This window comes from Sardina pilchardus, chromosome 8, assembly GCF_963854185.1.
Source record: "Sardina pilchardus chromosome 8, fSarPil1.1, whole genome shotgun sequence".
Taxonomy (NCBI): Eukaryota; Metazoa; Chordata; class Actinopteri; order Clupeiformes; family Clupeidae; genus Sardina; species Sardina pilchardus.
The window spans coordinates 19,353,754-19,377,953 of NC_085001.1; the positions used below are offsets into that span (position 1 = coordinate 19,353,754).

Below are 24,200 nucleotides of genomic sequence, written 5' to 3' on the forward strand. Positions count from 1 at the left end.
TTCACACATGTCTGAACTTGATGGTGTGCAGCATCTGAGTCAGAGTGTCTTTGTTTGTTAGTTTGTTGGTTAGTAGGCGTTAGTAGTTGTTCGTATGATTATTGCGCACATAGTTAGTATTATGACCCTCACTCCAAGACCTGTAAAGTGATATAAAAATAGCCCCAAGTTATAGTCACACTAAAGACTCTAGATTGATCACTGATTGGTCAGTCCCAAGCACATGGTGGGGAGTGAAGTTGATGTTTTGAATGTGACTGCCGTTGGTGAGGCAGCATGGATACTTCCATGTTTACTGTAATGCACGCTGGCCCACGGCAGGACTTCATTGTTTAGTGTCAAAAGCCTACAAGAGGAACTGGTTCTTGCCTTGTGGCTTTGCCGCTTAAATGATCTTGTCTCGTGACTTGCTGATGCTTGTATGGCCAGAAGATTGACTTAAAGCGATAGTATTTTGTCGTAAAGTGTTGCTGTAGCAGTGCATTTTTTGAATGTGATTTAAAAATATGCATACATGGCTGTAAATCCACAATATTTATCTATGATGGACTCCCTGCACACACCTTGCATAGACGGGCCTCTTCCTAACTGTCCTCTCTGGGGCAGTAAATATTTCAAACAGGTATGGCATTAAATCTCTGATTTGTTTTGAAGTTTGGTTACCGCGGTCACCCCTTGGTGAGCGTGTCCGCTGTGCTTTCTAATCCTGCTGTGCCGCGGTGCAGACGTCAACCTGCATGCGAAAGGATTGCGTGAAGATTACGCGCCGGCGGGACAAGGTCAAATTTACACACGCAGTAGGCGGAGGCTCGCAGCAAGAGTTAATCTCCCATGATGCAGCAGCTCCCTCCCAGCGGGTCAGGGAAGAGCAGCCATTGGCCGTCCACACACACCCACCGCACCACTGCTGCAGCTGTTTGAGAATGGATCAGGCAGGTAGCAGTAACGAGAACATCAAGGCTTTTCCAACCTGCCATCTAGAAAGGATGGAGATGGATGGATGGAAGGCTGATGAGTGGTGGAGAGGTGTCCGCTCTGCCATCTCAATCAGGAGCTGTGCACAGCCACCAGAGCTGATCTCTAGCCTGCAGGAGCAGTGAATAGAGAAGAGGAGGAAGGTGAAAGAGAGAGAGAGAGAGAGAGAGAGAGAGAGACAGAGAGGGTAGGAGAAGAGCCATGGAGAAGAGATGAAAGGATCAGAGTGAGAGAAGAAGAGTGCACAGAATCCAATGGAGAGGAAAGGAGGAGTGCACTGAGGGTGGTTGAAGAGAAGGGGAGGAGAAGAGAAGGGAAGGTCAGGGAAGAGGGAATGAGGTTGTGGAGGGGAGGGGTATCGTGGGTTCTGCATCCTGCCGAGGCTGGCGACCAGCTGCAGGGCTGCTCCCTGTCAGGAGTTGTCAGGAGACGAGCGAAAGAGGGAGGGAGGGAGGGAGGGAGAGGGAAAGAGAGAGGGAAGCAACCAGAGAGAGTGGGAGCGCAAGCGTGAAGCAGAGAGGGAGGGTAAGAAGGAGGGAGCACTGTGAGGGAGGAGAGTAGGAGCGAGTGGAAAAGAGCGGGAGGGAGAGAGAGAGAGAGAAGGAGAGAGGGAGGCCGGGAAAAGAGAAGAGGCGGCAGCAGCGTCACTGCTGCTAGTGGCAGAGGAAGAAGCCAGGCAGACGCATGCTTTGTGTGTCCCTCTCTCTCTCGGTCTCTCTCTCTCCCTCTCTCTTTTTCCCTCTCTCAGCTGGCTGCTCAGCGTGAAACAAGAGGCAGACACACAGGCGACAGGAGCCAGGGAACACACCCACTGCTGTAACCCGATAGACAACAGCCAGCCAGCCAGCCAGGCCTCAGTGTCCACTCCCCAGAGGCACAGCACAGCACAGCACAGCACAGCACAGCACAGCACAGCACAGCACAACACAGCACAGCACAACACAACACAGCACACACCCACATGCGTGCACACACAGTGCAAACACACTCACACACCCATGCACGCTTACAGCTCACTCACACATGCTCACCACACACACACACACACACGCAGGAGAAGGGACACACTTTCACAGGATAGGTACACACGTCCACCTGTACGCATACTCGGAGTGCATACTTAATGTTAGAAATCCCAGCGAGGCTTCCACACAGTGCAAACACACTTGGTGCGCACACACACACACACACACACACACTCACAGAGTACTCACACTGACACACCTGTAAAATGTGCACAGAACAGGTGAACATTCATTGCACCTTTTGATCTGTATCGGTTGCGCGTGTGTATTGTACACACACATGCACATGCACATGCACATGCCATGTCGGACAGCTAGTCAAAAGACTTGGCCACTGTTGAAAGAGATACTTGGCAAACACTGTTACATGCCATGCAAGAACTGTCGTAAACCTGCTACGACCCACTGGTGTCAGTTGATGCATTTCCCGCCTCTGAAGCCCACATTAGGCGTGTAGCTTAGCTGCTTTGCCTATGGTTTTGCATGGTCACTCACTGGAGGATTAAGATGTCAATCATGGTTTTCATACCCAAAAGCTTTGTGACAGATCGGGGATGAACCGTAGTGTTCTCTCCTCACTCCTTCCTGTCTCCCTTCTGCCCGGCAGCGCCGCTGCCTCTACGGCTCCCTCAGATCCTGCAACTACTGGCTGCAGGAGGGAGACGGAATGATGCCACAGACACTGACTGACACCATTGCGCTTGTAAGAACATCAAGGGACAGTACGAGTATAATGGCGCTGACTGTGTAGTCGGGCATATTTACTGTAGCTACTAGCAAGGATATAAGCTGTTTTGGAGCCGAGCGAGTACTTGGCAGGCGATGAATGTGTTTCACCCCACCTCGCCAATTCAAACAGAGTTCTGATAAGACGTGGGCGTAAGCCGCCTCTCGCACCTAAATGGGGCACTTGGTTAAGCCGCAGGAAGAGGTGGGGGGGGGGGGGGGGTGTTGGGAGTTGGGGGGTAACAGCACGACAGCATTCGAGATGTAATCTGTGGCGCGTGCCCAATAACAGAGTACTCAATGACTAGTCAATGACACTTTCTTTTCTTTTGAAAGGGCCCGCGCATCGGTGTGGTTACCTTTTGTTTGCTCATGGCTTCTCTACGACATCCTGCCATGAGTGCCATGTTTGGACACGGGAGGGTAGAGGGGAGAGGAGCGGGAGAGCTCATTACTGGCTAGTATTAGCACTCCCGGGTTGTGATTTAGTAAGAGAGCGAGAGCGAGAGAGAGAAGGAGAGGGAGCAAGCCAGCAAGATGGAGAGGGAGAGAGAAATGGGGGGAGGAGGGGAAAAAAAGCAAAACAAATGGCTAAGCACTAGCGCTGACCCCATTGCAGGGGGTGGAAGAGGTGGAGGAGGGGGTTGGATTTGTGTACTCTACACCAGAATGACTGTGTCACACACCGCTCTATTCAAACAGCCGCGGCCAGACTCGCTCACTCATTCCGCCCGCTAATAGGGGGTCATTGCCAGGCCATGAGGGGGGGGCTGGGAGTCAAATCGGGGTCATGGGTATATAGATAGCAAACGCTCATTTTTTTTGGGAGCTATAGCGAGCACTGATGATGGCCGTGTGAATCGGAAAGGCCATTAGGTGGGATGGGCTGTGTGTGTGTGCGTGTGTGTGTGTTAGATGCACTTACGCAGCAGGGTTGAACCTGTGTGTGTATGAGAGTGTGTCCACCCCCCAAACACAGCCGCTGCCACCCAGGCCCGGTCACCGTGAGGACGTGTGAAAGCCACAGCCGCCCCAACCTCCAGTTGACCCCCTCGGTGCTTCGGGCAGCGGCACTCGAGAGCGTGTGTCATGTCGAGAGTGACGCCACCGTCCGCTCTCTCTCTCCTCTCCTCTCCTCTCGTCTCTCCTCTCTGTCGCAGACACTGAAACCAGGGCCACCAGCCGCGCTGAGCTGTAGTCGAGATCGCCCCGCGGTCCGCGGCGCCTGTGTGGGCTTTTTAAAAAGCTGAGCCTCGGAGCACACGCGGTGGTTTATTTATTGGTTCGCTTCGTTGTTTTGGCTCAAGGTGAAGAGAACGGCTGGAAGAAAGCCGACCAGCATGCAGAAGACCACTGAGCATTGATTACCTGCCCCTCATGTAATTTTCAGGACCCACACACACACACACACACACACACACACACACACACACACACACACGTACGTACACAATCACACACACACAAACATACTAGCATGCACATACACAGACAATCTGGCGGATGCCCGTGAAGCAGTAGCACTTTGTGTTACACACACACACACACACACACACACACACACACATACACATTTACACACATAAAGGAATGAGCAATTCCCTCCTTCAGGTCCCCCCTCCCCAAGCGAACACACACATAGAGACACTCACAGAGGTCAATAAACACTCATCTCTCATGGCCATGTCAATATATCAGACAAGACGGCAGTCAGCTGCTGCGTGTGCTTTTGGAAGGAAGCCACGGCCACCGTGACTGGTTTTGTTAGTGTTTAAATTTGCCTTGATCAGCTAAATGCCGTGTAAGATCTAAATATTTCTCCTCCTCGTGTTTCCATAACACGTGTGTGCTGATAAGACCCCGGGGGTTTGGAGTGGGCCGTCTCGCACAAGAGCGGCAGAGAGTTTGAGCACTCCTCGATCCTGTGGTCCGCCATGGAAACTGAACGGCCGACAACCGAAAACATAGAGAATGGCTGTCAGTGACCCCAAGCCAGCTGGCGGACACTAAAGTGGTTCTAGTGGTCACCATAGTGCAGCAGTTAGGACACCCTACGCACACACACACGCTCGCACGCACCCACACATCCAGCATTGCTCCTGCACAAAGCCAACTTGTGTGTATTTACGGTTGGATAGTATGCCCCGGTCTTGCCTAACGTCTTGTGGTTGGGGTATCATGAATTGAGCAGATTGCGGTAAATCCATAATCAGACGGCTTGAGCCGGGTTTATCAATAGAGATTATCCTCCATGTGTCAGTGTGGTGTGGGCACAACACTGCCTCTCCTCCAGACTAACTAGGCTTCTTCTCATCCAGCCGTGAAGTGCATGCTCAGATGTAAAGACAGCTTAGCGTTTCTCTGAGATAACATTGCATCACTCCATTTGCTGTCCGTGCAGGTGGGAGCGATCAACATCAGTGTGAGGTCAAAGGGAAACGGGAGGGGAATTTGAGGTCACTTCATCCGAGATTTCCAGGGCTTGTCGGCTCTACCCACATACATGAGACACTGTGTAACTTGTCTGCGGGTCTGTAGGGAAACGCATGTGGTCAGAGCTTATGTAGGACGATTTTGTAAAAAAAAAAAAAAAAAAAAAATGCGAAGGCTTTTTGACCATTTGATGTTGGCGGTTTGTGTTAAGTCAGTATCCTGTTCTATAATCAGTAGGCTGGTGTTGAGGGGACAAACCTGAGCCCAAGTTTGAAGGTCTGTATGTATGTCTGTCTGTCTGTGTGTGTGTGTGTGTGTGTGTTTAGTCAGAGGATGAGGGAGATTGGCTTCACATGTTAATGAGAACCTTGACTAGAGGGAAGACAAGGACAGCGAGAGGGCGAGTCGAGTGCCTTTCTCTCACGCACTGTTTTCTCTTCTCCTAGGCTCTGCCTCTCCCATTTTCTTTTTATCGTGGGCCATAATTAGCACACCCTCTCTCCTCCGGGCACTTCCCTCTCCCTGCACCCCCACACCACCCCCCTTCCACCCCTTTAATCTTAGCTACCAGTGAGCTGGTCATACTTTGTGTTGAGGATCACAAGAAAATACATAGTGATCTTGTGATTCTCAGAAATCTGGTAGCCTATATGGAAGAGCTTATAGACCTCTTTAGTGTGTGAATTTGTCTGCTTCGTGTGTCTGAGGTTGACCTATGATAAAGGTGTGTGTATGTGTGTGTGTGTGTGTGTGTGTGTGTGTGTGTGACACACGCATGCCTTGCCTGGGCTTGGCTGAGCATCCTCTCCGTGGTTGAGTCTGTTAACCCTGTGACCTGGCCGTAAGAGGAGGCCTCGGTACGAGTTGAGCAAGTTAATGGAGCTCGCCCGCCATGCTCCAGCGGTTTGCCCAGAGAGAGATCAAGCCTGGTGGTGGCAGCTCATGTAAAGTGCCCAGAGTATCGCTCCCCATAACACATCCACAGGTCTGAGCACCTGCTGTTGAACCAGCCAGATTGGGGCTCCAGTGGCGCCACTCCAGTCCAGCTCGCGCCGCTACCGGTTCTAGACGCCGTCAATAGGATGCCGTGGTCACACCCAACCAGGCAGCAGCGGTGGGAGTGGAGCGGTTGTGCGTCTCCAGATCTGTGCTCCCCCGGGAAATTATCCAGCGCTGAGCCGCTCGGCAGAAGAGAAGGTGCTTATTATACAAAACAAATCTGTATTTACAAGAACAGACGGCAAAACCGGCAGTCGAGTTAAAAGATAAAAAAGCGCCAGCGAGATTTCAGTGTTTAGAAAACGGCAAATGTTTGTGTGTGTGTGTGTGAGAGGGTGGTTGTGTGTGTCTCTGTGTGTGTGGTTGGTATCTGTTTTCTTTCCGCCCTTCTCTCTGCAAGCACACAGTCTCCCTTTCGCCCAGCAATCTGCACAGTGTCACTCAAACCATAATTGCCCCAAGGGACGTTTATGTCTGCACAGAAGTGAGTCGCTTTTTTGAAGCCGGGATGGTGTGGCAGTGGAGGATTTTTTTTTCTCCCTCTCCCTTTGAAAAGGGAGTTCAAAAAGAGAGCAGAAAATGAAGAGAGGAGCGGATGTGACTTTGCGAGTGGAATGGGGAGTTTGCTTGATGACCAACACCTGATTAGGCGCGCTGGTAACTAGTTGAGGTGTTTGAAGCGTCTGCGCCGCTTTTGTGCGGACGTATTTCATTTCTCCTCTCCTCTTTTGCTGCCCCCCCTCCACGCTTCCTTGGGGCGAGCAGTGGCCCTGCGTTGCGCTGAGAGCCTGAGTCAGAGGGAAATGAACCCAATAAATCACCTTCTCTCTCCTGTCTCTTCTCTGCCTGGACCTTCTCTCTCTCTTTTTCTCTCTCTCTCTCTTTTTCTTTTTCCCTTTCTCTCTCTCTCTGTCTTTCTGTCTCTCTCTCGTTCCTTCCCTCTCTCTTTCTCTTTTTTCCCTCCTTCTCTCCCCCGCTCTTGCACTTACTCACTGTCTTGGCTTGCTTGCTCACCCCACCCACCCAGCCCAGCTCCATCACCGCCACCTCCACCCGCCCACCTCCACCACCACCTGCGCTGGCCCCATGCTTAAGCAGACCATCTCTCTCTCCCTCTGTCAGGTTCTTTTCTCATTCCTCTCTTTCTTCCTCCTGCTCTCTGCCTCTTTGTCTTGTCTTTGCGTCCCCCCCCATACACGCACACACACGCACGCACACACACACACACCCTGAATTCTGTCCTCTCCTTTTATCACGCTCTGCTGCGCTGCTAACGGAGGTGGTTGGAGCTGTGGTATCATCTCCACCCGCCCATTGTTTCGCTTTGGATAAAGGCATCTGCTAAATACCCGTCAGCTTCAACTCGACTCCTCTGCGTGTCTCTCCCCCACGTTAGTGTCTCAGATATGGACAGCCAGGCGCTAAAGGCTCTCTGAACAACTGGCTTGGAATCCATTTTCTCACACTCAAGGCTTCTCCTTCTGCTTTGCTCCCTCTTCCTTATGTGTTTGTGGTGATCTCGTGTGTGTTCTCGTGTGTGTGTGCGTGTGTGCGTGCGTGCATGTGTGAGAGAGAGAGGGAGAAAGAAGCTCATCTTGGGTGGTGCACGCTTGCTCTCTCCTCTCTCTCTCTGTGTCTGTCTCTCCCTTCCTCCCTCCCTCTCTCTCTCTCTCCCTGTTTGCCTCTCTCTTGCTCCCTCGTACGTGTTGAAAGATTAATGGCATCCAGGAGCTGTATGTCAGATGGCAGGCTACAGAATAAGCATCAAAACAGGTCTCTGTGGCTTCCTTTGAAGACTGAACCCTCTGCGATTCCTCCACAGAGAAATCATTTCTGCTCTCCGGCCAAGCAGTGCTGGATGAAAAACAATTCGTCCAGCTAGACATTCCCCCCCACACACACACATACACACACACATACACACACACACACACACACACAGAAACACACACAAGCACACACGCACTCAAGAACATTTGAAAGACAAGATCTGGTATGCAGATGGTTAAGCAGTAGAGCCTCTAGCATGTGTTGATATCAGCGCCATTAGGAGGAATCATGCTCGTGCGTGTGGTGATTACGTGGGGAAAGCCATACATGGTGATGGTGAAGGAGCCTTGCCATAGCAATAGCATGCACATTACACAGTGCTCGCGTGGCCATATAGCGCGCTGAATGAAGTGTGATTAAAGCTGGCAGATAGACAGTAGTGCAACTATATGGACCCCCACGATGACTAGTGTGCTCACTGCCACACAATGCCTCTGTTTCAGGGATAAGTGTCTGACTGTATCACTCTCTCTCTCTTTCTCTTACATCCCTCTCTTTTTTCTCCATCTGTTTCTCCTCTCTCTGTCTCTCTCTCTCTCTCACTCACTCGCTCGATTCATCCCTTAGCCTGTGGCCGAGCCGATTCCCATCTGCAGCTTCTGCCTGGGGACCAAGGAGCAGAACCGCGACAAGAATCCAGAGGAGCTCATCTCCTGCGCAGACTGTGGCAACAGCGGTGAGCATCAGCCAACGCCGTCCTCCCAGACTCTACTATTACTTACACACACACACACACACACACACACACACTCTGCTCTGTTGGCCCCCTCTAATGGTTTGTGTGTCTGCTCCTCAGGCCACCCGTCCTGTCTGAAGTTCTCCCCTGAGCTGACGGAGCGGGTCAAGGCTCTGTGGTGGCAGTGCATCGAGTGCAAGACCTGCAGCAGCTGCCAGGACCAGGGCAAGAATGCGGTAAGGGTGAGCGCGCGCATGCACACACACATACACATTTACACAGGCACGCACGCACACACACACACACACACACACACACACACACACACAGAGAGAGAACATGAACAGGTTGTTTTTTGTTGTGGTGTGTGTAGAAGGCTCATGGCAAATGGCTGCATTTGTGGTGGGTTGCTGGGTTGCTGGGTCTGAGCTGGCCTCTTGACGGACTCCTGATGCGTGTCAGGCTCGGACAGCAGCGGCGTGGTCATTTCCCCCTTCTGCTGAGCTGTCAATCACCCAGCCCCCCTCAGCCTCAAGCCTGGTGTGCAGTGGCCGAGAGAATGTGCAACTGGTCAAAATGTTGGGGGGGAAAAAAAACCTTGACAGGTTCCCTCTCTTTCCCTTCCTCTGCCTCTCTCTCTCTCTCTCTCTCTCCTCCCTCTCTTTCTCTTTCTCTTTCTCTCTCTCTCTCTCTCTCTCTCTCTCTCTCTCTCTCTCTCTCTCTCTCTCTATCTCTCTATCTCTGTGTACAGGAGAATATGTTGTTTTGTGATTCCTGTGACCGGGGTTTCCACATGGAGTGCTGTGACCCCCCACTGTTGCGGATGCCAAAAGGTACGTGTGCCTCACCAGTCACCTCCACCCACACACCGGCTTCCCCCACCCTTTCCCCACCCTTCCCCCCCCCTGCTCTCCCCCACCCTGCTCACAGCAGCAGAAATAGCGCCTTGTAAAATGCCTCTTTTGGTGTGTTGTGCCGTGCGATAGCTGACCCTGATGCCTTTGGCTCGCCAGGCATGTGGATCTGTCAGATCTGCCGGCCGAGGGAAAAGGGACGACGGCTCTTACACGAGAAAGCAGCACAGATCAAGCGACGCTACAACGCCCCGCTGGGTCGGCCCAAGAACAGGTAGGACGGCTGCCATCCTGTGGAATGCAGCTCACTCACAAGGGCTGAACTGATGACTTTCACTCGCTTTACAGCCTCCTTTTCAGTACGCAGACATTAAACCCGGCTCTTTGCTCTGCTTTGAGGAACCATATAGATAGAAGTGTCATTTATTAAATTCCATAAACTCGTCTATAATACGCAACTGTGGCTTGTTGAAAGCCACGAGCCATTCTTGTCTCTTTGTCTCTTTGTCTGATTTCCACACAGACTGATTGCTTATCTAAATTCCCAAGTGATGCGTCGTTTAGATATAAACATCCACCTTATCTTATTCATAATTTATGAGGTTTCTTGATTTGAGACTTTGGATTGTTTGATGATAATGCCCAATTTGTCTTCTTCCAAGTTTGATTTACTCTCTACACCCTCCACAAGTGATTCAGTATGAGTGCATGTCCAGCGCGCCTCACCTTTTGTATATTGTGTGTGTGTATGTTTAGGTCCAAACGGCCTTTTAAGAAGTTTCGCGGGGGTAACGGAGGCGGTCGGGGCCGTCGGCGGGGGCGACCCTCGGCGGCCGACCGGCGCTCGCAGGGCTCGTCCTCGCCGCACTCCTCGTCCAGCTCCTCGTGCGAGGGCTACCCGGGGGACGACCAGCTGCTCTTCCCCATGCGCCACGACGACGACTCGTCGACCAGCAGCGGCCTGTACTTCAACAAGAAGACCAAGGGCCTGATCGACGCGCTCAGCAAGTTCTTCACGCCCTCGCCGGACGGGCGCAAAGCGCGCTCTGAGACGGTGGACTACTCGCAGTGCCGCATGCGCAAGAAGAACAGTCGCCGGGGCGAGCAGGACGACCGCTCGGGAGGTGAGACCTCTGGTGTGTCCCATTACAGATTTAATACTTTTTTCAAAAATACTGTATTTTGCATGTGATCAGGACATCATATTTGCATGGATGATGTGTGTGTATGTATGTACACTGTACAGCACATCAATTTTACCTTGGGTAGTCCAAGGTAAAATGTACGTGCTGTACAGTGTATATGCATACAGTAAATTGAGGGGTGTGGTGTTGTGGCTAAGAAGCAGTAAACAGAAAAGCCATGCGTTTGATCCACCACTGCTGCCATTGTGCCCTTGAAAGAGGCACTTAAAAATCATTAAATTGCATGGCCAGTCAGGGTTAAGACGCTTTGTATGAAAGTGTCAGCCTATATGAAATAAAGATATAATTGTCGTGTTCTAGGTTGAAAACCTGACTGTTTGTCCCAATCGTTTTTCCCGTCTCTCAGACAATCAGGACGGCGATGATTGGCACGATGAGGAGGATAAACTGCCGGGCCACGAGAACCTGACGGAGAAAGACGTCGAACTGTTCAGACACATCCAGCAAGTGGCACTACAGGTACGGGACAAAGAGGCCCCTTCGCCGAGCGCTTCAGCTCGTGCTCTTCTCTGCCGTCTCTCTCCCGTTAAACCCCAAGCTCACTTAGTCGGTGGAATATGTTCATTTGAAGGTACTGGATCTCGTATAGGCGGAAGGAAAATCAATCCTTAAACGGCTCTAACTTGTCGGGCCAGTCTCCTGCTTTCAGTGGACCGCTACGAATGCTTTGAAATCTAACACACTGGGGCCACTAAATATAGCGCTTTTGGCCAAAGCTGCCACTGAGCTGCGCTCACAATGGTAGACATTTGTCCGGAGTGTTTGGACCCCCTGCAAAGCCAAATGACTACCTGTGGAAAGCTGTGCCTTCTGATGCTCCCTGTGAGTAGATTGGCAGATACGGCCGAGATGGTAGGAGTGGAGGTCTGACCTCTCGGTGCACTATGGAGTGGGCCGATCCAGCACGGGGCACCTAATACTACGACTGCCCAGCCATTCATGACCAGCACTATGTGGGCAGTGGGCATGTGGCAGATTTATAGCATGGCGATAGGAGAGAATCTGCTTGTGTCGGCGATGACATGTACGCAATGTAATTATAGATAGCTGGGTGTGTGTGCCGTGCCCATTTACACATTTGGATTGTGTCATGCTAAGGCTATCTGGATTGGTCAAGGCTGTATTCAGGGTGTATTTCTAGTGGCTGCTTCTCCTTTTCAATGGAGATGTGTGAAAGCATGCCTTTGGTGTGGTGCACACTTGTGTGCAGATAGCGTGAAGTAAGCACTTTTCTGAAATGTTCCTCTCTGGTATGTGTTAACTGATGCCCTGTGTGTGTGTGTGTGTGTGTGTGTGTGTAAAAGAGGGCGAGGGTTAGAGGCTGGGGCGAGGGGCCTCCTGGCCTCTACAGGAAGCATGTGGTCACCATTGCATAGCAGTAGAGGCAGCCAGCCAACCAAGCCAGCCAGCGCTGGGCTCTGAATGGCAGCTGCCTGCAGTTTACCCCAAACAGCACAGCGAGCTAATAATAATCTCCTCAGCAGCAGCCCAGGAGCTGTGGTGTGTGTGTGTGTGTGTGTGTGTCTCTGTCTCACACGGGTGCAGAGGTGTGTGTGTGTGTGTGTGTGTGTGTGTGTGTGTGTGTGTGTGTGTGTGTCTCACACGGGCGTACTCCCTGCAGCGTGCCTGCCAAGTCCTAGTGTGCTTTGGCAGAGTTTGGGGGCCTGGCAGGGGGGTGGGGAGCGGGAGGTGTGGACTGGCGGGAGTAATCCCTGCTCTGTAATCTGTCTGTCTGCTCCGCACTTGGTTCTCTTAATCCCCCATGGCAAACCTGCGCTCAGTCTGATAGCTCCTCTTCCTCCTTCCAACCCTCCCACCTCCCACCTTCCTCCTCCTCCTCCTCCTCCTCCTCCTCCTTGTGCCCTTACAGAAAGTCGGCGTGACAGGACCGCCGGATCCGCACATGCGCTGCCCGTCCGTCATCGAGTTCGGGAAGTACGAGATCCAGACATGGTACTCCTCTCCCTACCCGCAGGAGTTCAGCAGGTAGCCGCCGCACTCACACCAGTCATTCATTGCTGTGGCCTTTCTGTTTGTGTACTGACAACTTCAGTTATGTGCCAGAGGGAACAGGATGAATACCCTCATCTGACCCCCCATCATGAAATACTCTTTTTCAAACCATTTTTCCCCAATGAAGATTTGAGACTATTTTTCCCGAATAATTAATTGAGTGTTAATTTGTCACTGATTTAACACCATTTATCTGTCTATGGACATGGCTAGGCGCTTCATCATCATATCCACTTCTTTATCCATTCCCTTACGGTTATGGTGTTCTATCAAACTTTACATGAGCAAATTGTGTAAAGTTGTATGGTACGCTGTTTGTTATGCTGAACACAACGAAGTTAGCTCACCCTCACCAAACCTCACCAAACCTCAACGCTACTAAAAGACCGTCAGCAACGCCCCGTGTTTACATTTGCTATTGCCAACACGCTTACTTTTACGTGACCTAAAAATTCTACTGGACACGGACGTAAATCCTAACAATGCCAGACATCACACTAGCATCCCCATTTTTATCTAATCCGCTCCCTTTTAACAGACAGTACTTAAAGCCATCGCATGTTCTAAAAAAAACTATTTTCTAATTGTATCTATTTTCTAATATGTTGTAATTGTTCCAGACTGCCCAAGCTGTACCTGTGTGAGTTCTGCCTGCGCTACATGAAGAGCCGCAGCATCCTGTACCAGCACATGCGCAAGTGCGGCTGGTTCCACCCGCCCGCCAACGAGATCTACCGGAAGGATGACGTCTCCGTGTTTGAGGTGAGGAAACGGGGGGAGGCCTGGGGGGCCCACCGCACACACACACATACACACACACACTCCACACATAGCCCCGGCACCCACACGCCCACACACACACACGTGCGCCACGGCGTCACTTCCTTCTCTTCCTGTTTTGTGGCCTCGATGCACGCTCCTCATCCTGCCGCAAGGCCCCCGCCAGCTGCTTGCTGAGAGTGCCGATTGTCAGATGTTTCGAGGGGCCCTCTCACTCCAAGAACACACCAGGCTCACATCTGGAGATGCCGGAAAGCACGCTCTTTAGGAAGCGTGACTCGGTATCAGGCGTCTTCATTTCAGCTACGTAATCAATGATCACAGTGTTGTAATACACTGATGTTGCGAATGTTTCATTTGGCGTCGTCAAACGGTTTCCCCGTGTCTGTGACTGTTTGTTTACGACCAGGTGTTCTTCTGGCAGTGCACTTTGGCCCTGAACATCTTGAGTTGGAGTCAGTCCAGAGGCAAAGCGAAAGTGAAACGAGTTAGGACCAAATTGTCACACGCAACACGTGTGCAAAAAGTTCACATGCACCTGGGTGAAGTCTGCTGTCTGGTATACTTTCAGCAGTGCTTAAACACACACACACACACACACACACACACACACAAACGTGCGCGCATGCACACAGCTTGGCGCGCTGCTCTTTCGTTGGAGCCTGAATCAGTCGGAGCAGAACACAGCAAGCATGATTGGCACTGTGCCAGTTCTCTCTCTCTCTCCCTCTCCCTCTTTCTCTTTCCCTTTCTCTCTCTCTCTCTCTCTCTCCCTCCTTTCTTCATTCCCCCTCCTCCCATGAGGCAGCTCTGTATTTCAAGATCAGAGATCACCGCCTGTGACAGTGACAGCATGGCGCTCCCTGCTTCTTAAGAACCCCGCCGGGCGCCCGCGCGCTCTCAGGAATCGAGAGTCACACACCTACGCCAGACAAACCGGGTCAGCCGCCATAAGCTAATCGCCCGTAATTGGGTCCCTTCTTTTTTCCTAAGCTGCTTGTAGAGGGCCTGCCCAGAGATATGGAGTTGATTCATGTGCAGTCATTATCCACACAGCCAGCAATCCATACCAGTGTACAGCGAGAGAGAGAGAGAGGGGGGAAATAGAGAAAAGAACAGAGCATCGACTGGTCTGGGAGATGGGATGGAGCCAAGGTCATTTTCCAGAAGTTGTTACGCAACACTCGCCGGGAGATTTGTGGGCCTGGACACGTTTTTTTTTTTTTTTTTTCATTGTTGCCGTTTCGGTGAGCGATCATTGAGTTTGGCGGTGCCGTGTGTTCCACAGGTGGACGGCAACGTCAGCACGATATACTGTCAGAACCTGTGCTTACTGGCCAAGCTCTTCCTGGACCACAAGACGCTGTACTACGACGTGGAGCCCTTCCTCTTCTACGTGCTCACGCAGAACGACAGCAAGGGATGCCACCTCGTTGGATACTTTTCCAAGGTACGAGGCCCGTCTTCCCCTCACTCAAACACACGCACACACCGTAGTTATGCAGCATTCAGACATGCAGTGCTTGAGTTTTCTACCTTTACTTTAACTCATTTTATTGTTTATCCCTGGGTTGGGTTTTGCAGGAGAAACACTGTCAGCAGAAGTACAATGTGTCCTGCATCATGATTCTTCCACAATACCAGCGCAAGGGCTATGGCCGCTTTCTCATCGACTTCAGTAAGCACCCGCTACCCTCTGTGTTTTTATGCAAGTGTTTGTTTTCCCTGGGTTGGTTGCAGCTGCTGTGACAAATTCTATTTCGCTCAATTATTGCCCCTTCAAGGGAAATTGGTTTTAAAGTGGCAAGTTAAATTTAAAATTTCCATAACACATTCATAACCCCAGGCACTACATTAATAATAAAAAAAAAAGCTAAAATATACGAATTCAGCACCAAACCCTTAAAAAGTTGAACTGCTAAAAATAGACACTGGCATTAGGCATGCTACCACTATTGCTTACTACAGTGAACAAAGCCAGTGCAGGTGCCTTGGGAAAAGTCAGTGGTGAACGCTTGAAGTGTGTTGCTAATTCTGGGCCTGTCCCTCCAGGCTACCTTCTGTCCAAGCGTGAGGGTCAGCCAGGCTCGCCGGAGAAGCCTCTGTCGGACCTGGGCCGCCTGTCCTACATGGCCTACTGGCGCAGCGTGGTGCTGGAGTGCCTGCACGAGATGGGCGACCGGCAGATGACCATCCGGCAGCTCAGCAAGATCACGGGCATCTGCCCGCAGGACATCACCTCCACCCTCCTCCACCTCAACATGCTGGAGCAGCGCGGGGGCCGGTGAGATGCACGCGCACGCCACGTCACGCTCGCACACGTGGGAAACGCAGGAAGACTCACACCGAGTCTAATACACACACACTCACACACACACAGACTGTACACACACACATGCAGATGCATACACACACACACACACACACACACAAGGACATAATGGAACTTTGCACCATCAACATATCACAGGATGTGGATGGTGTTAGAGTTTTCAGGAGTGTTACAGTGTGACTTGAGTCTCACTCACACACACACACACACACACACACACACACACACACACTCACACTCACACAATCACCAACATTGCTACTGCTGCACAGTACCACCTTTCCTAAAGAGCAAAGTGCTACATCAACACACCCCACCAAGGTCCGTTCACACAGTCATAAAGCACAAGGCAGTGGCTTTTGACGCTCTGCACCCAGTGTGCTCACACTGTTATGTGTTGGCCAATGGCCAGTTGCACTTTCACGTTTCGCAACTTCTAACCGCTTATAGTTATGACTTTCGACACCAGTGGTGGTGGTTTATATTTAAAAAGCCCTTTTGAAGTGTCCCGATGACAGCTTGGCTTGCTGAAAAATGCACTTGCACGTGCAATTGTTGTAATGTCTGTTATTATGTAGATGAAAAGACTGATCTCTCTCTCTTTCTCTCTCTCTCTCTGTGTGTGTGTTTGCAGGTTGGTTCTGGTGCGTCGGGAGAAGCTGATCTCAACACACATGGGCCGTCTGCAGGCAAGGCCGCGGCAGCTGGACGTGGACCCTGACTGTCTGCGCTGGACCCCGGTGATTGTGTCCAACATTGTGGTGTCTGACGGGGATGGAGAGGATGACGAGGACGAGGAAGCTGAGGAAGATAGGGAGGAAGAGAACGGCAAAGAGGTGAAACTATTATATCTTCTACTCAAGGATAAGAGTATATTTTGCATAGGAGTCACAGAACTCAGACTAAAAAAAGAAAATTGTTGACTGTTGTGTGACGCATGTCATTTATTTAGCCCAGTCCGAGAGAAATTGTGAAATCACTTCAGAAATTAGGAAATATTACAAAATTCACAAGGAAAAGTTATTTTAAAAGGTAAAGGTAAATTATTTTTGTGGAATTGTGGCAGGCACTGCTTTGGTGTGTTATCGGTCTCCTATCGCCGGGACTTATTTCCCGATAATGACTGGCAGACAATACATTATCCTGCTTATTATACGGTTACTTGCGAGAAAAGAAACTTCACAAATAAGTCCTGAAAATAATTTAGTTACTGATTTATAGTGTCCGCCGAGTAAACAAATAGTCACACAAATAGAAGTTGAGCGTAGCAATGTATTACTTGCTGACTTTCACTTTCAACAAAGTTTCACTGCGAACACACTAGTCACGGAATGACATGAAAGACACGAAACACAAAACCCGTTACCATTGACAGCGGTCGTTATATTTTTCCAGCGATCATTATACAGAAATATTGGACCTCTGAACATTGGGAAGGCCCATTCATTTTTATGGAATTTTTTTTGCAGCATTCTAAAGAGCCCCATGATGCTTTCGAAATAGTTCTGAAAAGCATTGTTATGGCCGGTAAAAAACATGTCAGGCTGGAAATTGTTTTCCACATTGTCACAAAAAGTGCATTTTGCCCCCTTATTATGACTCGGAGAAACAAACTGTGTATGTGTGTGTGTTGATGACCCAGTAGGGTCAGTGATGTGTACTTATTCTTTTTTTTTATCATTATTCAGATCAAGCCGATCCACAGGACGCCCCCACTCTCTTGGCACAGGGGAGTGGACCGAGGGGATGAGGAAGAGGAGGAGGAGGAGGCCGAAGAAGACAGGAAGTGCTTCCCCTCCCCCTTCCCCAGCAGGCCGAGCCCTCCGTCCTCCCCAGTCCGCCGCTCCCCTCCCAGTCCGGTCAGAGCCCCTGCCCCCGCCAACGGGGAACGGCGGGGCCGAGGCCGGCCACCCAAGAACTGGCCCTGGGGGAAAGCTCGTCCAGGCAGGCCGAGGAAGCACCGGCCGGAGGAGGACAACTACCACGACGACCGGACCAAGAGCCTGAAAGCCCCGGGGGCCTCGTCCGGCCTTCCCACGGGACCCTTCTTCGGCCAGTCGGGAGACGGTAACTCGGGGCTGAGCCGGCAGTCGGAGCTGCCCCGGCTACCGCAACCGCCGGCTCCCCGCAGCAGGGGGCGTCCCCCGCGGAAGAAGCGCGGCCCTAAGCCCCGGCTGCCCGAGGGCTCCGCAGACGCCCTGCCCATGCTGCCCCAGGCGCCCAGGCCGTGCGACCCGCCGCCCATGCACCGGCCGCGCTTCAGCGAGAGCAGCGACGATGAGGAGGATGACGACGAGGAGATGCAAGCCTGTTCGCCTCCCATCCTTACCAAACCCACACTCGGCCTCAAGTGCAAGGTGAGATGATCTGACACGTCTCTTTGTGCCTCAGTGTGTTTAAGCAAATGCCTATTATTTGTATGGTTGAGTTCAATACTGTACTTCTGCATCACCAAACTGAATCATGTGGGTCTTTTTGTTTTACTTTTGTTATTATTAAATTGGAAATGGGATTGGATCGTGGATTTTTTTTTTTTTGTGACCCGTTAAGGTCATCACAAAGTAGATCAGCAGCAGTGTGAAATGTAGAGTGGACATTGTTTTATTTATGATTTAACACCGCATCACAAATGATAATAATAATGTATACAAAATATACACTGATATATTTTGAAAAGGATCTTATGGACAAAATGGTGTAGTTCTGTAATTGGTCTCAAGTCTTCAGTTCCAGTAATGACTCCAATGTAATTCAATTTGAACAGAACTAAGGGTGTTCAAATTTGTAAACATAAGTTACCGTTTGCAAACGGTTTTCTGTTTGTCTTTTTCGTGAGTTTTCGGTGAACGTTCGGGAACACTCACATACTGTACAGGAATGGTGAACAAAGTTAGCATAAAAAGGAGTGTTTATACAAAATCATTCATAACCGTTTGAGACATGGTTATTACTAATGTTCGCTTCTCCTTAAATGATCTGAATGCACCTCAGGTGTTATTCTTTTGTAATGGTATGTTGTTCTTCTCGCAGAAGCCTATGAGGAAACGTCGGATGCGGCAGCCGAGTCACCCACACAGTAGTGTGGTGACGGAAACCATCTCTGAGACGACAGAAGTCCTGGACGAGCCCTTCGTGGACTCTGACACCGAGCGACCAATGCCCCGTCTCGAAGAGGAGACGCCACTGCGCCGTTACCCAGCTGCCCGCGCCGCCCTCAATCACAGCGACCCTGCGCCCAAAAGAAGCCGACCGCACTTATCGGACGAGTCAGACGATGATGGTGAGTCCGAAACTTCCAATGCGATCAACCGTTGTGATTTTTCCACAGTTGTGGATACCTATAGTGATGACTTGGGATGTAAATGCAGATATTCTCTTCTTGCATGGCTGAAAACATGTTGCAATCACACTTCATGAGATTCGTCATTTGTTGGCCCACGCACATTTTGATGATGTTAATTGAAATACCTGAATACAGAATGCACATTATATCCTCACACTCAAAATGCTTATCAGTCTATCCATTGTAATATATATATATATATATATATAATGTGTGTTGTTCCTCTGCTTTGTGCCAGATACCACTCCTGTGCTGAAGCCTGTTCCCGGTCTGAGGAAGCCAGAGCCATCGGACCCGACTGACCGGGGAGAGCCTCCTGCCCCGACCCCCGAGGTCCCCGTGAAGAAGAAGAAGGGCTGGCCCAAGGGCAAGGCGCGCAAGCCCTTACACTGGAAGAAGCGGCCGGGGAGGAAGCCCGGCAGCGGGGCCAACCAGCAGGCCACCGACGCGGCCCAGTCCGGCGACCCGCCGCCGCCCAAGATCAAGATGAAGCCGGGCAGGAAGCCCCGCAGCTGGTACGAGCAGCGCGCCCGAGAGGAAGCCGCCCGGTTAGAGCTGGAGAGAGGAATGCTGGGACAGCAGCAGCAGCAGCAGTCGTCGTCGCCGCCGCCGCCACAGCCCGACGTCAGGCGGCGGAGCCTGACCTCCGACCTAGGACACGACAAGCGCAAGGAGTCGGACGACGACGACTTCAAGCCGGTCGAGCCGCCGAAGCCCAGGAGGAGAGGCCGGCCGCCGAAGAACCCCGCCGCTCGCCTGCCCCCGCCACCGCCTCCACCCAAGCCCCCCATCTCTGAGCCTGAGGAGGAGGAGGAAGAGGAAGATGAGGAGGAGAGGGGTTGGGCCCCGGACAAGCCCAGCCGACCGCCCTCGCGCAACATGTTACCCGCGTCCTCCGCCAACTCTCGGTTAGCACAGTCGCGACCCGACATGGACATGGGGGACGGCGATGAAGAGGAGGAACGAGAGGACGAAGAGTGCGAGCGGAGGCCCGCCGTGACGCCCGGCTCGGGCAGTCGCCGCAGCGACGACCACGACGCGGACGACGAGGGCGACGGCCACCTGGAGGAGAAGAGCGACAGCAGCAGCAAGCGGCGGAAGGAGCCGGACTCGGAGGACGACGAGGAAGATGAGGAAGACGAGGAGCCAGCCACGCCCGTGCGCTCGCCGCCCGTGAAAGAGGAACCCCAGAGCGGAGACACTTTTTTAGGCATGCAGGGGAGCGTGGGGGCCAGGGAGTACGTGAACAAGCAGGAGGAAGAGGAGGAGGAGGAGGACGAGGAGGAGGAAGAAGAAGAGGCCGATGAGGTGCAGGAGGTGAAGGCCCGTCCGGCGGACTCGCCGGAGGAGCGCAGGCGGCGCGAGGCGGAGGAGTCCTCCGCGGCAGCCGCCGCCGCCGTCGAGACGGTCACGGCCATCGGCGTGCCGGACGAGCCCCTGGAGCTGCAGCCCCTCCACGCCGAGGACAAGGCGGTGCTGATGCTGCAGGCCGAGCAGCAGCAGCACGCGCACTCCCACCCGCACCCCCACGCCCTCCCCCACCAGCACCCGCACGCCACCGCCGACTACAAGGATGACATGGCCCACAGTGGCGCCCATCACCACCACCACCACCACCACGCGCACCATCACCATCACCACCCGCACCACCACCACCACCACCCGCAGCACAGCAGCGAGCTGGACCTGGAGACGGTGCAGGCCGTGCAGTCGCTCACGCAGGACGAGGCGCCGGACGAGGAGGCCGAGCCGCACCCGGCCACGTCGGCCGCCGCCGCCGCCTCCTACCAGGACTGCGAGGAGACGCTGGCCGCCTGCCGCACGCTGCAGAACTACGGCCACGGCGAGCCCGAGGACGACGCGCTGGGACTGGTGGAGGACTGCGGCGCGCCGGCCACCGCCCCGGCCACCGCGCCCTCCTCCCAGCACAGCAGCCCGCTCCCCAACCCGCCCATGCCGCCGCTGCCCGGGCAGTCGGTGCGCTCCGTCAACAGCCCCAGCATGACCCCGGGCCCTCTGGAGTCCGGTCAGCAGGGGGGAGCGCCCGGTGCCCCGTCCGGGACGGGCGGAGGTGCGGGGGGTGGCGGCAGCGGCTACACCCAGATCACCCCCGAGCACCCCGGCTCGCTGTCGGCCCCGTCGCTGCAGAACATGGAGACGTCGCCGATGATGGACGTGCCGTCGGTGTCGGACCACTCGCAGCAGGTGGTGGACAGCGGCTTCAGCGACCTGGGCAGCATCGAGAGCACCACGGAGAACTACGACAACCCCAGCAGCTACGACTCCACCATGGGCAACGGAGGCAACGGCAACGGAGGGAACGGAGGCGGCCTGTCCGCCGCCGCCGCCGTGGCGGCCGCCTCTTCGTCGGCGGCCTCGTCTTCCTCGTCGTCGTCGTCCTCCAGCTCGGCCGCCCCGTCGTCCTCGTCGTCGCAGGCCAACAGCTGCTCGTTCGTGTCCACCCCGGCCTCCGTGGGCGCCCAGCTGGGCATGGGCAGCTGCAGCCTCATCCAGCAGGCCGGCCCGGGGCCCAACAGCAACAGCGCCCCCAACAGCGGCGCAGGAGGGGTACAGGTGCCTCAGCCGCCCCCGCCGCCACCGCCCCCCTCGGCCAACACGCCCGGCTGCGGCATCAAGTCCCCGCAGAGCTGCGTCATCGAGAGGCCGCCCAGCACCAACCAGCAGCCCCAGAAGAAGGTGCCTCAGCAGCAGCAGCAGCAGCAGGGGCCAAACACCCAACCGCAGCCTCCACCTTCAGCTCCCCCACCCACTCCACAGCAGCAACAACAACAACAGCAGCAGCAGCAGCAGCAACAACAACAACAACAACAACAACAGCAGCAGCAACAGCAGCAGCAGCAGCAGGCGCTGTCCCAGTGCAGCATGGGAAACGGTTTCGGCTCCACGCCCATGATCATGGAGATCCCCGAGAGCGCCGGCGGAGGCGGCGGAGGCCGTAGCCTCTACATGAGCCAGGACTTTGGCGCGGGCGGCTACGGGCAGCCCTCGGCCACGTTCAGCCTGGCCAAGCTGCAGCAGCTCACCAACACCATCATGGACCCGCACGCCATGCCGTACTCCCACTCGGCGGCGGTCACCTCCTACGCGTCCAGCGTGTCCCTGTCCAACTCGGGCCTGGCCGGCCTCGCCTCCAGCCCGCACCCGCCGCTGGCCCAGGGCCAGGCCGCCATGACGTCGGCGCCCAACCTGAGCTCGGGCTCCATGAACCTGCTCCAGTGCAACATGGCCGGCGCCAACATCAGCCTGGCGCCGCCGCCCCACACGCAGCGGCTCCAGGGCCAGATGGCGTCGGTCAAGAGCCACATCTCCATCCGCTCCAAGGCCTCGCAGCTGCCCGCCGGCTCCCCGCACCAGCAGCAGCTGTACGGCCGCAGCGCGGGGCCCGTGACCATGCAGGGCTCGCCGCGGCCGCTGACCGTGCAGCGCAGCATGATGCCCAACCTCATGCCCACGCCGGCCGCCTACAACTCCATGAACATGAACCCGCTCAACGCCGCCATGTCGGCCAGCTACCGCATGGCGCAGCCCATGATGAACAGCGGCTACCACGGCAACCCGCCCTACATGAACCAGCCGGCGCAGTACCCCATGCAGATGCAGATGGGCATGATGGGCGGCCAGGCCTACCCGCAGCAGCCTATGCAGCCCAATCACCATAGCAACATGATGTACACGGGCCCCTCCCATCACAGCTACGCCGGCGTCCCCAAACAGTCGCCGTACATGAGCAGATGAGCAGCGGCGGGGAGAGGAGACATTACCCCACATCAGCCCTCTCCTCTGCTCTGGGCCAGGCATCTCTCTACTGACTCCTATGTTTCCCCCCATCCTCCAAAGCCAGACTGAGTGAATGTTGGTGAGGTGGAGGTGAGGGGGGGCGGCGGGGGGGGGCCTGCACACAGCCCTGCCTGCACACACAGCAGCGCAAGGAACAGGAAGAGCAGACACAGGGAGGGGACTCGAACTAAAGGGACTGTGATGTTCGTTGTCTTTTTGTTTACCCTTTTTTTTGTATGTCGTCAGTCTTTTTGTTCTGTTTTTTTATTTTTTATTTTTTGCTTTGTCCCCTCCCTAAATCCTTCCTGCCGATACATGTGTGAACCCTGCCTGAGCAGGCTGTGCTGGGGCCGCTGGCTGGTTAGACGCCGTGGTAAATGGACCGTCGGTGGGACAGACTCGCGGGGGACTCCATGGGGCCCTGAGCCTCCTCTGTTCACCACACTTAAAGCCCCGAGGCGCGCCACTCCATCCATCCCATGGAGAGCGCAGAAGAGGAGGACAGGAAGAACTCTCCAATGTGGTGGCCTGTACGGGATGTGAGGACTCTTCCCGAGCTAGATATATGGGGGGGGAAAAGAGAGACAGACATAAGTGGTTGTCAAATGTTAATCTGACCATTCACACAATCTTTCATTGACATAGGAAGCCTTACCTTGCGAATGGGGGAAAAAGAGTTTGAATTTAAATGGACATTTTGTTTTTGTTCTTTTCTATTGGTATATAATTTTTAATACATTTATCTTGTTTTGTCTCTTTTGACGACCATTGAATTTCTTGTGTTCAGTCCAACCTCATGCTTTGTATGTATAATTTTTTTTTTTTACTTTGTTCAGGTGAGCGCGTGTGTGTGTGTGTGTCTGTCTGTGTATGTGTGTATGTATGCGTGCGTGCGTGCGTGCGTGCGTGCGTGTGTGTGTGTGTGTGTGTGTGTGTGTGTGTGTGTGTGTGTGTGTGTATGTATGTGTGTGCGTTTGGCTCAAGGTGGCACCCATTTGCTCTGATGCATCCACGTGCTGGAGTACAGACACACACATGCACACATCTCTATTGCCACTTTGAGAGCCAAGGTGGAGGCACTTCTGTGTTTTATGGGGTGGAGGGAAGGGGGTGCGGGGTGGGCTCGGGTTACGGGGGACTCTAGTGGGAAAGTCTAGTGGGTGGGCCATTCACGGTGTTTGGAATCCTTGTCTTCCCGCTGTAGGATGGGG

At 53.5% G+C, this 24,200-nt stretch overlaps 1 protein-coding gene across 3 annotated transcripts in view; it reads left to right on the top strand.

Moving 5' to 3' along the window:
- kat6a (K(lysine) acetyltransferase 6A) overlaps positions 1–24,070 on the top strand; it is a 28,301-nt gene extending 4,231 nt beyond the window's left edge. The window contains exons 3-17 of one of the 3 annotated variants that reach the window (XM_062543103.1): positions 8,556–8,664; positions 8,785–8,900; positions 9,416–9,497; positions 9,678–9,792; positions 10,275–10,642; positions 11,070–11,182; positions 12,594–12,709; positions 13,357–13,498; positions 14,805–14,966; positions 15,101–15,194; positions 15,569–15,800; positions 16,483–16,684; positions 17,537–18,205; positions 18,879–19,128; positions 19,430–24,070. In XM_062543103.1, the coding sequence (XP_062399087.1) occupies positions 8,556–8,664; positions 8,785–8,900; positions 9,416–9,497; positions 9,678–9,792; positions 10,275–10,642; positions 11,070–11,182; positions 12,594–12,709; positions 13,357–13,498; positions 14,805–14,966; positions 15,101–15,194; positions 15,569–15,800; positions 16,483–16,684; positions 17,537–18,205; positions 18,879–19,128; positions 19,430–22,947 (6,288 nt within the window). In that variant the 3' untranslated portion in view covers positions 22,948–24,070. Of the gene's footprint in view, positions 1–8,555; positions 8,665–8,784; positions 8,907–9,415; positions 9,498–9,677; positions 9,793–10,274; positions 10,655–11,069; positions 11,183–12,593; positions 12,710–13,356; positions 13,499–14,804; positions 14,967–15,100; positions 15,195–15,568; positions 15,801–16,482; positions 16,685–17,536; positions 18,206–18,878; positions 19,129–19,429 lie in introns of those variants that run through there. The other 2 variants (XM_062543104.1, XM_062543105.1) reach the window with 2 other exon arrangements.
- Positions 24,071–24,200: the final 130 nt, after the last annotated feature.